Raw genomic sequence first — 17072 nt, 5'->3', positions numbered from 1 at the left:
GCCAGAATCGAGCTGTGAAAATGGATGGGTTTTCTTCGTCTCGCTGTACTGAGTCCATAGGGACTGAAATCATCTCAATCGGAGGTCGGATGACGGAGATATCACGACGGGAAGAAATTGGTATTTTCGGAACTTCCGCCGGCGATTGCGGCTGATTCTGGCGGGGTTGGAGGTCGTGCCGCATGTCGTTGAACTCAGCTCGTCGAGATCTTTCTATTGACACCGGTGGTGTCAAAAATGGAGGTCGGAATCTTAACTTGAGTATTTGGCCATTGATGGTTTGTGTGAGAGAGAACGTGAGAGGAGAGAGAGAATGAGCGAGAATAAGAGAAAGAAAGTGCAAAAACCCTAAAAATTTCACTATATAAAGTATCTGATTAAGGCAAGATTACGTGTCTGATCTTATCCTCAATTATTTCCTCTAAACAGATTAAATTTATACTGATTAGAGGTAATTAGTTTAGCTCACGTAAGTTAATCTACTACTTACAGTCCAATATTAATTTCTGAATAATTCAATATTGTTTTATATTCTTACTCGCTTAATATTTCGAACTGTTTCAAGTCTTGAAATTAATTTTAGACTGAATAAATTCTAAATTTTAATTTTCTGTATTCTATCCCGAGAATGACGTTTCTGACAGTGTCAACTCCCGAGCTCATATTGTATCCATCTACTATAGGTATTTATCTTGTGACTTTAACCTAACTGTTTGGCAATTAAGGATTTTTTTTTTCTTATTTTAAAATGTCAGTGCGTTTTTTTTATACGCCGCTAACATCGTGCTGTGCTTAGAGATTCTTGAAATTAAGATTCTCAAACTATACTTGTACTGAAAATTATTCCGCCTTAAAATACGGCGAGAATTTATCGATCGAATTTACTTGATCGAAACATGAACTTAACATGAAATTTACTATAGAATTTAGGAATACATATATTAATTCCATAAATCCTCCATTCACAATATAACATAATATTTTCTAAGAAAATCCTTGGCTTAAAAATACATGAATTGTATTATTTAAGGTCTGGAATTTTCTCAGTCATTACAGGACAAGATGCCCAATCAGCATCAGAAAACGCCTTGAGCTGCATAGAAGAAGAGGAAGAAAAAAATAAACCCTGCCCAGGCTTATTCTTAAGGTACCACAAAAGATGATGAGTGGCCTGCAAATGAGGAACCCGTGGCTTCGACAAAAACTGGCTGAGTTTATGCACAGCAAAGGTAATGTCAGGACGGGAAAGAGTGAGGTACAACAAACGGCCAATGAGACGTCTATATTGAGAAGGATCCGTCAAAAGTTCCCCATCAGTAGCATTAAGCTGGAATTTAGGATCCATTGGAACAACCGCAGGCTTGGAGGCCAAGAACCCCGTGTCTTCAAGTAGTTGCAAAGTATAGTGTCGCTGCGAAAGGACAATACCCTTGGAAGCCCGAGCAATCTCCAGGCCAAGAAAGTACTTCAATGGACTGAGATCCTTGAGCTTGAACTGAGTATGCAAAAACTCATTGAGAGAAGCAATGACAGCATGAGACGGACCAGTAATAATGATGTCATCAACGTAGACCAACAAGGCTACAAAGTTGGACCCCGAGCCTTTAACAAAAAGAGAGTAATCAAATTTTGACTGAGTGAATCCAAACTTCATCAAGGCATGAGAAAACTTTGAGTACCATTGCTGTGAAGCTTGTTTAAGGCCGTAAATTGACTTATGAAGCTTGCACACAAGCTTCTGCGCATGATTAACCGCAATTTCCTAACTTTGATAACCAAGAGGGAGATCCATGTAGACTTCTTCAAATAAATCCCCATTTAAAAAGGCATTATTAACATCTAACTACACCAAATGCCAGCCATGACTTGCAGCGAGAGCAAGCAAAATTTTGACAGTAACTAACTTGGCAACCGGAGAAAAAGTTTCAGTGAAATCCACGCCCTTTTGTTGTGTATAGCCCATAGCAACCAAGCGAGCTTTATATCGGTCAATCGAACCATTAGCTTTATACTTGATTTTGTACACCCATTTGCATCCAATGGTGTGTTTTCCAACAGGCAAAGGAACAAGAGACCATGTCTTGTTGAGTTCCATGGCAGACAATTCTTCCTTCATAGCATCTTGTCAATGTGGAAATTTGACAGCTTGGTGGAAAAACTGGGGTTCAAACTGGGAAGAAACATTTAAAACAAAATGCTTATGGGAAGAAGAGAGAGAATCATAAGACATGTAGCGAGATAGAGGATATAATGAGGTGGAATGGGGAAAAGGCTGAAGAGAAACCAAACTACAATGGAAATCACGAAGATAAGAAGGTGGATGAATAGTCGTGGAAGAATGTCTCAGTGGAACTATGGCTGATGTAGAACCATGGTCTGGGGAAGGAAATGAAGAAGAAACGGTTTGAGGCTGAAAAGAGGATGAAATAGAATCAAGAGATGGAGACGGCAAAACAAAATCAGCAAAAGGATCCACCAAAGAATCTGTGTGAACAACAGTATGAAATGGAAAAACATCCTCATGGAACACAACATCCCGAGAAACAAAAAATTATTTTGTCTTCACATCATACAACTTGTAACCTTTCATGCCTGTTGGATAACCCAAGAAAACACAAACCCAAGCTCGAGAATCAAACTTGGTTCTGTGAGTTGGTAGAGTTGAGGCAAAAGCCAAACAACCAAACACCCAAAGTGACAAATAATCCACATAAGCTTTATAGAGCAGTTCAAAAGGAGATTTGTTCCCAAGGAAAGGAGAAGGGGTCCTATTTATGAGGAATGTCGCTGTAAGCACACATTCACTCCAAAAAGAAAGTAGAACCCTTGACTGGAAATACAACGCCCGTGCAACATTGAGAAGATGTTGATGTTTATGCTCCACAACAGAATTTTGTTGAGGTCTATCAACACACGAAAACTGATGTAAAACACCTTTCTCAGAGAAAAATTCAGAAAAATCCAACTCCTTAGCATTATCAGAATGAAAAACCTTTATTCTACTGTCAAACTGAGTGTGAACCAGATTAAAGAAACGAGGTAAAATCCTTGCTGCATCAGACTTATGCCCAAGAAGAAAAACCCATGTAAATCGGGTACAGTCATCAACAAGAGTGAGGACGAATCTATGGCCAGACGTAGCACTCAAATAATAAGGGCCCCATATATCACAATGTTCAAGATCAAAAGGAAATTGTGATTTATGATTATGAGAAACAAAGGGCAATCTCCGCTGCTTTGCCAATGGACAATGTAGCAGGGATTATTGCTGTTACAAAATGGATCAGGAAAATGTAAAGTGTTTTTCAAAACTCCTAGTACTTTAGAAGATAAATGGCCCAATCGACAATGCCAAGTATGAAATGAAACATTATTTACACTTATAGGAAAAGTGTTTTGCAAAGAATCTGCTAGGAAACCTGTCAAGAACACATATAAGCCTGCAACTCTATCACCCTTGCCAATCATCCTCCGGCTGGCAAGATCCTGAACCTTGAAGTGATCAGGGAAAAACTCAAAGGTAAGCTGAGAAGTAGCACTTAGAGCACTCACAGAGTTCAAATTAAATTTGAATTGGGGGACAAACAGAACATCCTTGAGAATCAGTTGGGCATTTAATCTCACATCTCCACAAAGACTAACAAGAAAACTAACATTATTTGGCAGAGTAACCCACGCATTCCTTATAGGTCTCATGGAAAGAAAAACATTTGCATTGAAACAAATGTGCTGGGAAGCTCTAGAATCAACAATCCAAATACGTTCAGAAGAAAGATAAGATGCCGAAGGAACAGAATAACATATACCTGCCAAATGTGTACCTGAGGAATCCTCTGGCTGATTAGAGGTTGTAACTGAAGCAGCCAAATGAGAGGAAAGCATGCTCATCAGGTGCCGATATTGATTGCCGTTCAAGGTCTTGATGAAACCCCCAACGTCTCCAGTGCTCTGGTCTTCAGAAAAAGGCTTATTTGAGAGCTGATTAACTGACACATTCTGGCCTTTTTGTTTCTACTTGAATCCAGGAGGGTAACCATGGAGCTTGTAACAACGATCAACAGTATGACCATGGTAATTACAATGGGTGCAGAAAGGCCTTTCCCTCTTTGGATAACGATTTCCACCAGAAAAACTTGCCTCTCCACTGATTTCTTGTTAACATCATTACGAACAATAAAAGCCGAATTGTTAATAGGATCAAAATTCCCAGAGGTGACTTGATTGCTAACCATCCTTTGACGTTCCTCTTGAGAAATAAAGGAAAACACTTTGTTTATGGGCGGAATGGGATCCTGTAGCAACAACTGACCACGAATTTGAGAGAAAAAGTCATTCAATCCCATTAGAAAGGACATGACATACTCCATCTGGAAGTAGGAGGTTAATTCCTTTACACCACCGCAAGTGCATTTTCCACAAGTGCAATTAGGGCGGAAATTGCTCAATTCCTCCCACAACGCTTTAAGTTTGGTGAAATAAACACCAACAGAATTTTAATTTTGATTGTGATTAATCAGTTCATGACGAAGCTGAAAAATCCTAGGTCCATTGCTTTGTTGGAATCGATCCTTAAGATCAATCCAAATTTCACAAGTGGATTCAGAGAAAAGTATACTGGCCGAGATTTCCTTCGATACGGAATTTAAAATCCACGAAATAACAACATTATTGTTTCTGGTCCATGAATTAAAAAGGTTCAAATCAGTACCTTCTGGTTTCCGAATAGATCCGTCGATGAACCCTAGCTTGTTCTTCACCGAAAGAGCAATTATCATCGCTCGACTCCAGGAGGCATAGTTATCTCCAGTCAGTTGTTGTGAGACAAGCGCAAGGCCAGGACTGTCGGAATGATGAAGAAAATATGGACTCAAGGGATCATCAATGGCTTATTTGCCAGAAGAAGTAGAATCACCAGATCTCGGAGTTCCCATGGAAATTGAAGAAGAAACTGTTAGACTCCTATTCTCTGTTAGTAGAATTGAGACAGAATTCCTAGGAATACTATCGGAAGCTTGAATTGTATTAATGGCGGACGATTGGTTACAAGGGGGGATAAGGGGATTTTCGAGAGATCCCTTGCTCTCCTAGGTTCCACTCTCGGAAGTATACAGATGATTCGATACCCTTCTATTCCCCTTCCTACTCTATTTATACTACTAAGCCTTATTCTCCCTCACTGATCCCAATGCTAACTAACTAGTAACTTCCTACTGCCTCAGCCACTTCCTAATTCCTCTTCCCGAGCTCCTCCCTCCACGTCAGCCTCCACTTGAGTTTCAGCTGCCAACCTTGGCTCGTGGTGGCGTTTCCTCCGAACATATGTAAAACGCACGGGGGGCTTATCATTACCCCCGCCCCAAAGACGCACCTTGTCCTCAAGGTGAAAGTGAGGAAATTGTGCATCAATAGCAGCATACGACTCCCACGTATCTTCATGTTCCGGCAATTGAGCCCAACGAATCAACACCTCCAAATCAGAACGACCCCCATGAGGCGTATGTCGCACCCCAAGCAGATCAGTCGGCTCTGCGCACATCTCCAAATCACCGGTCAGCTGGGCTGGCAGAGATGAGATGGCCTGCCCTTGTCCAACCACCCGACGTAGCTGAGAAACATGAATTCTCCCTGTCGTAGATCATACAATCTGGTCTCAATCTCAAACAACTCTGAGGAATTCTCAGTGCTGGAATACGTTTCACGTGCAACCTCCCATATTTCCTTGGCTGTCCTGTAGAGCAGAAAGTTCTCTCCAACCTCCGTGGTCATGGAATTTATTAGCCATGACATAACCAGGTGATCATCAGTTTTCCAGGCCCTGTATTTCGGATATGTTGTTTCAAGAGCAGAGATTTCGCCTGTGAGATGTCCATCCTTCCCTCTGCCGCAGATGTACATAAAAACGGACTGTGACCATTGAAGAAAATTATGGCCATGAAGTTTATGATTTGTGACAAGATGAGAGGAAGAATCAGGGATAATAGGGGCTGAAGAATTAGGCTCGGATCTAGAAGTGATTTCCGAGGAAGAGGATTGTGATGCCATGCCGTATTTTGTCATGGTGAGAGTACGGCAAGGGAAAAAGATGTTTGGAGAAGATTAGGGTTCAGAAACCCAAGGCTCTGATACCATGAAGAAATTAATGGAATAATTCCGATTATTCTTATTCATAAACAACGAAATACAACCTAATATATAGGCTAGGATGGCTGACAAACCAGTCCACCGAGAAAGGGAAATAGAATCCCTGAAAATCAGGAATTTCACCAAATCAGGAAAAAAACCGGAAACTACAAAATCTAAATAAGGAAAACAGAAACTGAAATCTATTCTAAGAAAATAAATAACTTCCTAACTAAATGCAAGGGTCGGCTACTTTTTACATTGTGCAAATAGTTTGTTAGTTTCTTATAATAGATGGAGTCCTCTACATTATAAGAAATTATTTAGTAAGCCCGGGTAATTGATTCCGTCCAATTACTGAAGGGATTTGAGTTTTCCACAATTGGTTAGAATGGAGACAGGATGATATGAATATCTGACTCAATGAATTAATGAATCAACTTGGTGATACAGGTGGTTCTTGACTTGGATGAGACACTTGTATGTGCTTATGAGACATCTAGCTTGCCTGCCATTGTTAAAATTCAAGCTACGGAAGCTGGGTTGAAGTGGTTTGAGTTAGAATGTGTGTCTTCGGACAAGGTCGGTCTCTGTCTATCTTTCTCGCTGTAACTTTTATGTTCGGTCTGATTGTCATTACGACATAATTAATGTGCTTATATCTAATGAAGGAATGTGATGGTAAACCAAAGATAAGTTATGTGACTGTGTTTGAACGACCTGGTTTGCAAGAGTTTTTGAAACAGATCGGTGAATTTGCTGTGCTCGTCCTATTTACTGCTGGTCTTGAAGGTTTAATGTTATACTAGTTTCAATTAAGCTTCGTTTTCCCTTTCTCCGTTTTATTCTTAAATCTTTTCTTTTCTCACTAATTCTCTAAAAATACCGTGCAGGCTATGCTAGACCACTTGTTGACAGGATAGATGCGGAGAACCGATTCAGCCTTCGTCTTTATCGTCCTTCTACAGTTAGCACGTAAGTATTACTCATAAACCATGATATTCTTCCCGAAGTATCCATATTTATTTATTTATTTTGTAAAAGTAACATAAAAGTATGACTCATTATAGTAACTGCACTTTGAATCTTGATTCAAATACCTTTGTGAAAAACTCGGTACATCTCCATAAACTCAACAATCACTTGAGCGAGAATTCCGCTAAAAATCACACAGCTCATTTACTACTTTATTGACATTACATTGATGTCAATGACAGGGAATATCGAGAACATGTGAAGGACCTGTCTAATTTATCAAAGGATTTGTCTCGAGTTGTAATCGTCGACAACAATCCATTTAGTTTCTTGTTACAACCCTCAAATGGTATACCATGTATTCCATTCTCCGCTGGACAACCATATGATGATCAGGTAATATATTGACTTTTTTCAAAAAGACCAATGGTTGCTTAAAAAGAAATGCAACGTTCATAGTTTGTGATTACTTCTGTCGTGTGGATTGCATAGCTTTTGGAAGTCCTGCTTCCACTCCTTAAACATCTCTCCAAGCAAAAAGATGTCAGGCCTGTGCTTTGTGATAGATTCCGCATGCCAGAATGGTTTCAAATGCATGGAATTCCTGTATTTGGTTCGCCAATGTGATGTTAACCAAGTTTCAAAACAGCTGGTTCTTCTCAGGCAGGTGCCTCTGGTTCTATATTAAGAGTTTGCGCAGAGGGTACTATATGTTCTTTTGAGATTTCCTCTGGGAGAAAAAGCTTCCAGGGAGATTCTTAACAAACCACGAAATTTGTCATGAATGAGCTCAACTCTGATTTTTTGCCCTGGCTGTAAGGATTAAATTGTAAGGTTTGCGAAATAGTTATGAATCAATCTTCATGTACTCTGAAAGTGAGATGTTTGCTTCTGAGTCTTCTCGTTGTTATGTGAAATCCTTCCGCTCTGATTAGTTTTCTTCTGCCTTTTCAAACAGAAAGGTACAAGTTACAACCACAGTACGGACTTAATAATGGCATTACTGAGAGGTGATTTGTTATGCAAGACTCTTTAGTTTCTCTTGGATATATTTGCTATGCTACATTTATTCAGGGTTTGTAGGAGTGGCAAACAAGCACTAGTGTCACAATTAACTGCTGTAAACGGAGGACAATTGATTTCTCACTGTGATTAGTGGCGTCCTAATACTACTCTTTTCAAAGAAAGCAGGTGTTTAAAAACCTGCTATCTTTATTCGATTATTGGCTGTCGTCTACAGATTGGACAGTATTAACACAGTTTTAATCTAGCTCCTACGTCGTTGGGGGGAAAAAGAAAGGGTTGCCCAAGCTTCAAACCAGAAGATACCATCCAATAGAAAGTAATGGATAACGTAATGGGTTAATAGTATTCTCTTTCTGTTGTTTACTTATCCCTATTATGAAGTGGAATCAGAAACAATCTGACCGTTCGTTACGTTAGTTTAAATCATAATTTAAGTTCTTACTACATAATTTCTCTAATAAAAATTTAAATTTAACTTTTTTAATTGCAGTGTTTTCTCATATGAATTCACTTTTTAACTTGATCAAGTGAAATAAATAAAGCTTAGCTACCATTACTTAAAGTTGGGCAACAAAATTTATAAAGTTAATTACTAAAATGTCTCTATGCATAATAAAATAACCATATAAAAATAATCCAATGTTTACTGTACTCAACGTAAAATAATACCAAGAGAAGATTTGGGATTAAGATTTCCTTGTCACATTCTCTACATGCTGACACTATTAAATCATCATTTCTATGTTAAAAGTAAACAAATCAATACATGTAAAAGTAAACATATCTTAAAAGTAGAACTTATACTATCAACGCATTATTCCACAGGCAAAATTCCGACAGTAACTCTTATCTAATTTGCCCGGTTATCAGTGAAATCGGATGGCGCAGCTACTTATTGTGACCTGGAAACATGCTCTATCTATGTCCGCTTATAGGGTATAGTACAACATAACCATTGCTTTTCCATCTGAGAAGACGACTGATGGATTTTCCTGCGTGTTTGATTTTCATTCTGAGCCAAAACATTGGACAACATTAGTCAGCACTTGGAAGGTAAGATTGATCCCGACAAGCCGGTGATGCGTCTGCTGGATTCATCAATGCCAAATTCATAGACTCTTCGGAAATTGAGTTGACATGTCAAGAAGCACCAGATGATTCTTTAGATTTTTCTTTGACCACCTCCTTATCTAAGGTGATCGCTTCTGCAGCCTGTGGCTGACTTGTTTGGGGCTGGGAATCTGAAGCAATGCCCAAAACTACCAATATTGACCTGAAAAAGCAGAAAATAATAACATGAATCATGTCAGTAACCAACTACTGGTTATAGCTTCCCCCTTCCTGCTAAATTGTCTCGGGCAAAAAGAAACGGTTGATTTCAATGAACCTTGGAAGTGAAGATCGAATATCTGGCTGGCTAGCATGCGTAGTTAATGGTGCTTTCAGAGCTGGTGTTCTATTCAATGCATTTTCTAGTTGTGCTGGAGGTAGCTGCAAGATAAAAATACCATCAGAAGAGTTCTAAACTCCATTACTGTTTAAGTCCAACATGGGAAATAATTTCATCACTTCATTAAAACGACTAAAAGAAAAGGAAAGAAAATTGCTGAAAAGTATATTTCGATTTACAAAAGCTAGAGTAGAATTGAATTTGTACTTGTGTTTTCCCTTTGAAACATTCTGGTTCTTTTTTTTTAATAAGAAACGATAAATTTTATTAAAAATAAAAACTAGAAGAGTACAAAAGGGGACAAGACGTCTGTTAGACTCCTATTCTCTGTTAGTAGAATTGAGACAGAATTCCTAGGAATACTATCGGAAGCTTGAATTGTATTAATGGCGGACGATTGGTTACAAGGGGGGATAAGGGGATTTTCGAGAGATCCCTTGCTCTCCTAGGTTCCACTCTCGGAAGTATACAGATGATTCGATACCCTTCTATTCTCCTTCCTACTCTATTTATACTACTAAGCCTTATTCTCCCTCACTGATCCCAATGCTAACTAACTAGTAACTTCCTACTGACTCAGCCACTTCCTAATTCCTCTTCCCGAGCTCCTCCCTCCACGTCAGCCTCCACTTGAGTTTCAGCTGCCAACCTTGGCTCGTGGTGGCGTTTCCTCCGAACATATGTAAAACGCACGGGGGGCTTATCAGAAACACAACCGGAAATTGAAGAATGTTGAGGAAGAGAATCAATTCGTGAAGAAATTGAAGAACACTCAACAATCTTGTAGAAGAAGAATCGAGAGAAAAAAAAAATCAAATAGCGAGCGAATCATGCTCTGATACCATATTACGAGTGAAAACGAAAGAAGCGAAAACAGAGAAGCCAAAAATGAATGAATTCTTCACTCTGTATTGAATTGAATATTCGTACCAGTACAAGAATATATATATATATACACTGCTGTACAAGTACACGTGTACAAAAGCATGTGTAAGTTACATTAGTACATAACTAAGCACTAACAGACTCTAGAAAACTAACAACAAATTCTAAACTAACTAACAACCTAAAAATAATGGTACTGGATCTGGTGTTCCTGACGACATTCTAACACTCACCATGTATCCACGGAGCTTTAAGCATGCCAATGATTCCTGTAAACAAAAAATATTATGCTATAAGAATTCTTTCTGGACCGCGACGGACTAGAACCACAAAGCAGAAGTTACTATGAATCAACAAAATCCGGTTCTGGCCTTAATCTTTGCAACAACAAACAAGCAGAACTTTTGTAGTTTAGGTATGTAAAAAAGTATCCATTACCTGAAGGTATCCTTCTCTACAGAATCATAGACGACGTCAACCCCGTTGCCTGATGTAATCTCATTAACACGGGCAACAAAATTCTCTTCCCCGTAAACTATGACATGGTGAGCTCCATCATCCTTGGCTTGAGCGGCTTTCTCTTTTGTAGAGACAGTTCTGATGACAGTGGCTCCAAGAGCATTAGCCCACTGGCACAATAGATAACCAACTCCACCAGCTGCTGCATGGACCAGAATTGTGTGTCCGCGTTCAACCTATACAGTGACAATTAAGCAATATTACGCAAAAAAGATACAATTATCACTCTGTTATTAGACACAGTAACCAGCATTGCATAAATAGCATTGTCAGTTCTACTTCACTTGCTACACAAGCGAAAGGGCCATTCCTGATTTGTTACGGTAACGACTCATATACATAAAAGCTAAACTTAAAACGAGGCTGTATAGCTAATTATATATACCTTGAATCAACGGCGGAGTAGAAACTGGGCTGTCGTACCCTTAAGCATTATGGATGCAGCAATAATTGGACTAACGGATTCCGGAACAGGCACAACTTTGTCTGTGGGAAGGATCTCAGCATAAGCCACAACATCACCGACTTGCGTGCTAGTCACTCCAGGACCTACTGCGGTCACAACACCACAAGCCCCCCTACCTGGAATAGAGTAAAATTACTTGGCATACAATGAAGCAAGTAATTAATTAGCTAATGACAACTACAATGATTACAAGCTGCAATTATCATCATAACAAATTGTGTTTAATTGGTAAGATCTAGAGGAATAAAATAATGCCTGGGATAAAGGGGATTGTAGGAGGCTTATAGACCCCTTTACGGAAGTATACATCATTGAAGTTCAGTCCAATGGCGTTGTTTTTCACACGAATCTCGCCATCCTTTGGCTCTCCTATTTCCACATCTTCCCATTTTAACACCTTTCATAATCATTTTCAACAAAGTGAGTAAAATAGAGAAGTTTAGCATTAGCATTGACATCATCGGATATGGGAATTTGAAAATCATAAAAAAAAAAAAAAATGTTATTACTAGTCGATTATTTCAGCAAATACCAACTTCATCAACTTGGCAGTAATTAAAGTCAAATCCGATGATATTCTAATCCCTTTTAGGGGAAAAAAAAAATCCCACCGAAAATCCGAACTTGGTTATCATGAAATGATAATTAATTATGTACTACAAACACAAAGCTAAAAATCCCAACTTCCAATCTGGGAAAACAAACAAATAAATAAATAAAGGAGCTCCATGTGCAAAGTAAATAATAATGAAGAGGGAAAATGAAATAAAAATAAAAGAGTGGTGTTTATAGAGAGACCTCAGGTCCACCAATTTCATGAACCGTAATAGCTTTGACCATATCTACTGGTAAGTGGTGATGAATCTGATACTTGAGTCGCAAGCGCTCTTACTGCTAAATTCTGGGTTCCAAGTGTTGAAGATGAAGCTTAACTTGGACGGAAATGGTGTGAGGTCAATTGAGTTGGTACTAGAAAACGCAGGATTTGACACTGTAGTTTTAGCGCTAGTAAACCCACCAATTTTCACTTTGGTTAGATTCTTTCCCATTTATTTGTCGTGTGTTGCTGAATCAACAAAGGCAGATTGGCTTAACTGAATGGAGACGTGTAACGGGCCTCATGAACTCTTCGGCTCATTGGACGCCCTCTTTATTGATTGAAGATTTAAATTGGCCTGGTACTTATTTTTTAGGAAAAAAGAGATAAATACTTTTTAAAAAATGTACAAGTTTAGATTTTTTTTTATTCTTCATTAATATTTTTTTAGTTAAATAATTATATTAGTCAAAAGGGTATTAATTAAAAGTAAGAGATAAAAATCAAACTCTTAGTTTTATTTTAATGTAATGTTCTTATCATCTCACTTTTGTACAAGTTACAATGATATCAATATGTTAATGTCTTATTAGTGGGACATTTATTATTTTTATACCCTGTATTTTAATCTTACTAAAAACATTTGATATGCGTTTTAATGTCCTCAAGTTTGTACCTTTTGATTTCATTTGCACTTCAAATTTATACATTCTCCCTATTTTGACAACTCTAATGACTTTACTAGTTGTGAGGTATAGAGTGAACAAGCCAATAAAAAAAATTAATGATAATCTTTAAAGGCTAAAAGTCCTCATTTAAGTGCTCAAAACTAGTAGTTAATTAAGAGAAGGTATAGATTTGATATGAAACTCAAAATCAAGAGTACAATGTTGAGAACACCTAAAATATATGTTATACATTTTATAAGCTTAAACTGCATGATATAAATATAGGAAACAACTCTATCTTAATGTTTCTTTTCCAAATGACCTCAGAGCAGAATGCAAAGCAAAAGACATAAGTCTTTGCCACACGTTAAAAAAGACCAAAATATATCCAATATCTAACTTTATATATATATATATATATATACACACTCATATTGCTATGAGTAATGATACACTTTCATCTCTACAAGCAGCCGGATCATATCTTTGATCTCGAAGCTAGCTGTGAAAAAAATACAAACATCAACCTTTTTACTAGCACATAATTAACCTTTTCGCTGATTCTAATACATCACCTTGATAAAAGACCCAAACTTGTATTAAAAAAAAAAAAAAAAACCCCCCACCATGCCTAGCTACAAGTTTCCACACATATAATATAAGATGGAAACATAATTAAGACTATATGGCGCGCACATATATATATATGAAGTGAATATTATAAGTAATTAACCACGGATCTATAGGTGGCACCAGGCTTCCAACCCTGAGGGATCACATTCTTTGCTATAAGAGTCTGGCCTGAGTATTGGGATGTCAACTTGATTGACAATGGTGGGTGTAGTTCTGCCCCTGCGTCTAGTTTCCAAACCGCACCCCATGATTGTTGCATTTTCCGCCATTCTTCCGACGAACCCTCCTTGAGCTCGACGGCGCCTAGATCACCATCTCCCTCTTCAAACTCGACCACTGTGGCAAAGTAGTTGGAGTTTGACCCTTGGTCAACGTGGAACGCTATGGTCTTCCCTGAATAGTCACATGCCACACTAGGAGGAAAAAAAAAAAGATGACAAAGAGATTGTTTTAATTAATTAGGTTTGGTAGTGGAATGTCACGCACAACACATTACTGAATGTTTGGGTTAATTCCATTTTTAATCCTTAACAATGACGAAAACTCATTTTGATCCATAACTTTTAAAACATCTCAAAAGAAGTCCTCAAAAGTCCTGAACTACTAGAGGTTTCGTTGTCCCAAATTAATCATTTTGTTCATTTGCTCGTTCAAATATTGACAGAAAAGGGCGTCTTGTCCTTCTCAAATATTGTTATGACAGAAAAGGGCGTCTTGTCCTTCTCAAATATTATTATGCCCTAACATGTAGAATTACAAAATTAACCTCCGTTGCCAAACCACACATGGTCATTGTATGTCATTTTCCTTCGAGATTTTGATGGCTGGATGGATGGAATAACTAACAATTAATTAGGGACTTGTTTTGAAGCATGTTAAGATTTAAGAACTAAAATAAAGATTAAAAATGAGATTAACCCTAATGTTCAATTGGTGAATATTTGTTCTTATGAACTAGTTGAGTATATGAATACTAAGTAAAAGCTAGCTAGCCCAATTAGGCATTGTTCACTTCGCGGATTTGAGTTTTTAATTCGAATTGAGATGTGACATTTTCTAAGAACTTTTTGCTGTAGTAGAAAAAAATTAGATGTGACATTTTTTTAGAGTTTTTTACTGTAAAAATTTAGAACTAAAAACTCAAATTGGTGAAATAAACGAAATTTAAATATTTATAAACATTATACCGCGCATATCTAATTTCCAAAACTCCCGCGTCTCGTAGTTTTTCTTCTTGACCCGGAAGAGCCATGGCGCCAAATGAAGTCCCGCTGAGGTCGAAATGAGCAGATTCGGAGACACATCCAGGACATAAATCTGTTATAACTACCCTCACTGCTTTGCCAGAACAAGATGGGTGTTTTGTACATTTCACCTATATATTTTGCCAAACAAAATTACCATGATTAGTACATATATGCCAGTAAGAATAGTGCTTTTTAAAGGTACATCATGTCACATCAATAATGTTTTATGTGTATTATTATAGAGGAATAGAGAATTAATAATTATAAACAATAGAAACAAGAATTAAAAGTCATTTCAACAATCAGTAGTAAAAAATATTATTGACTCATGAAAAGGGGGAAAAAAAGGCTCTTTTCCTTTGATATATTAACTCAAACGCTACTGATTAAGAACAATGCTACAGAACACTGATGATATTGAGCACTATCTACTTATAAAAGTTAAGTCTCGTAATATGAGAGTTATAAGTAAGGTTCACCTTCTATTAATGGTAGTACTCAACACCGGTAATGCCGCCCAAGCATTTTTTGCTAATTAAAGACAAAACCAACACTTATTTATATATACCTGATAGCAAGCTCCACATTCCTTGCCTGAGTTATAGAGAGACGGGCTTATTCCTGTAACCAGGGATGAAAAAGGAGTTTGCGACACCAACTTTCCATATCCACAAGACCCCCCTGCATTAAACCATTAAAACATTTTAAGTTGTTCATAACTAGGCGTCTAGACCTCTTTTAACTCTCACAATCATAATTTCTTTATGTACATTATGTATGTATTAATGGGAATTAATCATTAGTGACGTACCATCACTTCCGGCGCCATCGGGGCTGCCGTACCATGTAGCTCCGGCGGGCGCCCAATGAGTGCCAATGGCTGACAAGTTCAAGTGCTTTGCTCTAAAGCTAAAGCAAAGCTGAAAGGAGCAAAATAGAACAAGCAATTGGGGAAGGCACAAGATGAACAAGGACAACTTAATAGCAGCCATGACTATGTATTAATATATACTACTGCTACACTAATTTGTGATTTTTTTTTTCTATGTATTAAATTGCTTGTGATTTAGACTATGCTTTTCGTTGCAAACTCTGCAGTGGTATTTATAAAGGAAAAGATTAAGGGCGGAGACTCATGGCTATATGAGTAGAGTACTAGTCCACGTAGATACAATAATTGATTTGAATTCTCTATACAATAATTTATATTTTTTGTCGTTGGGGATTTCGGTCAGGGTTTGCAATATATGGTCATGTGCTTTGAGGTCATGAGATCTTATTTGACATATGCAAGGATAAGTAATTACGATTTTACGTCTTTTCTTCTGCATATAGAAAATGTTATTGAGCTTTGCAGAATTGGACTCAAATGGATTGAGGATTTGTCAGCGAGTAGATATAAATTTTCTAATAAAAGATGAGATAATTGATGCCATTTAGAAATTCTAGGATCCATTAATTGAACGGAAAGTATCTGATTTAATTTTCCTGTAAAAATAAGTTCAGTTACACCGATGGTGCACAACATATTAGTTGGACAAGACTCCTAAAGTGGGTCATAAAATATATGAAATTCTAAATGCATCTTGAGATAATTGATGCCATTTAGAAATTCTAGGATCCATTAATTGAACGGAAAGCATCTAACTTAATTTCACTGTAAAAATAAGTTCAGTTACACCGATGGTGTACAACATATTAGTTGGACAAGACTCCTAAAGTGGGTCATAAAATATATAAAATTCTAAATGCATCTTGAGAGGAGGAGAAGAAAAAAAGACATTCTTATAGCTGCATCAATCCACTAATGGTATTAGAGAGTGCTTACATAAATAATAATAATAATAATAATCCAAGCATAAAGCACTAATGTTTTGATCCCTACTAAAATTGCATGACATTTCAAGGAATCTATTTCATTAAATTTGTACCCTTGAGAAAACTTTTTTCTACTTTAAAATTGTGATGTGTATGTATATAATATGTTTTACTTGAGGACCTGAGATATCCATGCAATTTGCTACTATTACAATCGTAAGAAGCCAAATGTGTAAGCTACATATAACGATAACGGCGTCCTACCAAACGTTTCTTAAATTCCTTTTCTTTTTCCTCAATTTTGACCTATTCTCCATCATTTTTCTCGTCGTAATCATATGAAGAACATGGGTTTTGATCAATTTTCTGTATATTTTTATCACGAAAGTGACAAAATTAATTGTTTTGACCTTAAACGTCCTTTCCACATGCAAATAGTTTACTAAAA

General features: G+C 37.4%; 2 protein-coding genes and 1 pseudogene across 2 annotated transcripts; 1 reads left to right on the top strand and 2 right to left on the bottom strand.

Annotated features, from left to right (window-relative positions):
• LOC112093300 overlaps nt 1–12440 on the bottom strand; it is a 22256-nt pseudogene extending 9816 nt beyond the window's left edge.
• Nucleotides 6041–8168, top strand: LOC112093299 (CTD small phosphatase-like protein). Its single transcript, XM_024171454.1, has 6 exons — nt 6041–6058; nt 6574–6702; nt 6792–6912; nt 7014–7095; nt 7338–7491; nt 7588–8168. Exons 1-6 carry the CDS (start codon nt 6041–6043, stop codon nt 7720–7722), a joined length of 639 nt encoding a protein of 212 aa, XP_024027222.1. The 3' UTR covers nt 7723–8168.
• A 1111-nt stretch (nt 12441–13551) lies between the features above and the next one.
• LOC21385350 (putative expansin-B2) lies at nt 13552–15798 on the bottom strand. Its single transcript, XM_024171459.1, has 4 exons — nt 15618–15798; nt 15375–15487; nt 14747–14934; nt 13552–13972 (listed from the first exon to the last, which is right to left on the bottom strand). Exons 1-4 carry the CDS (start codon nt 15796–15798, stop codon nt 13645–13647), a joined length of 810 nt encoding a protein of 269 aa, XP_024027227.1. The 3' UTR covers nt 13552–13644.
• Between the last annotated feature and the right edge of the window lie 1274 nt (nt 15799–17072).

This window comes from Morus notabilis, unplaced genomic scaffold (genome assembly GCF_000414095.1).
Source record: "Morus notabilis unplaced genomic scaffold, ASM41409v2 Scaffold2678, whole genome shotgun sequence".
In the NCBI taxonomy this organism is placed as follows: domain Eukaryota; kingdom Viridiplantae; phylum Streptophyta; class Magnoliopsida; order Rosales; family Moraceae; genus Morus; species Morus notabilis.
This window is presented reverse-complemented; position numbering and strand designations above follow the sequence as displayed.

Excerpts from the sequence above, each read along its gene's own strand:
- LOC112093299 (XM_024171454.1), top strand. Across the intron at positions 6,913-7,013 it reads ATTTACTGCTGGTCTTGAAG|GCTATGCTAGACCACTTGTT; the intron begins GTTTAATGTTAT and ends AATACCGTGCAG. Across the intron at positions 7,096-7,337 it reads CGTCCTTCTACAGTTAGCAC|GGAATATCGAGAACATGTGA; the intron begins GTAAGTATTACT and ends TGTCAATGACAG.
- LOC21385350 (XM_024171459.1), bottom strand. The coding sequence starts at position 15,798 with ATGGCTGCTATTAAGTTGTCCTTGTTCATCTTGTGCCTTCCCCAATTG. Across the intron at positions 15,488-15,617 it reads CGATGGCGCCGGAAGTGATG|GGGGGTCTTGTGGATATGGA; the intron begins GTACGTCACTAA and ends GGTTTAATGCAG. Across the intron at positions 13,973-14,746 it reads TTGGAAATTAGATATGCGCG|TGTGGCATGTGACTATTCAG; the intron begins GTATAATGTTTA and ends TTTTCCTCCTAG.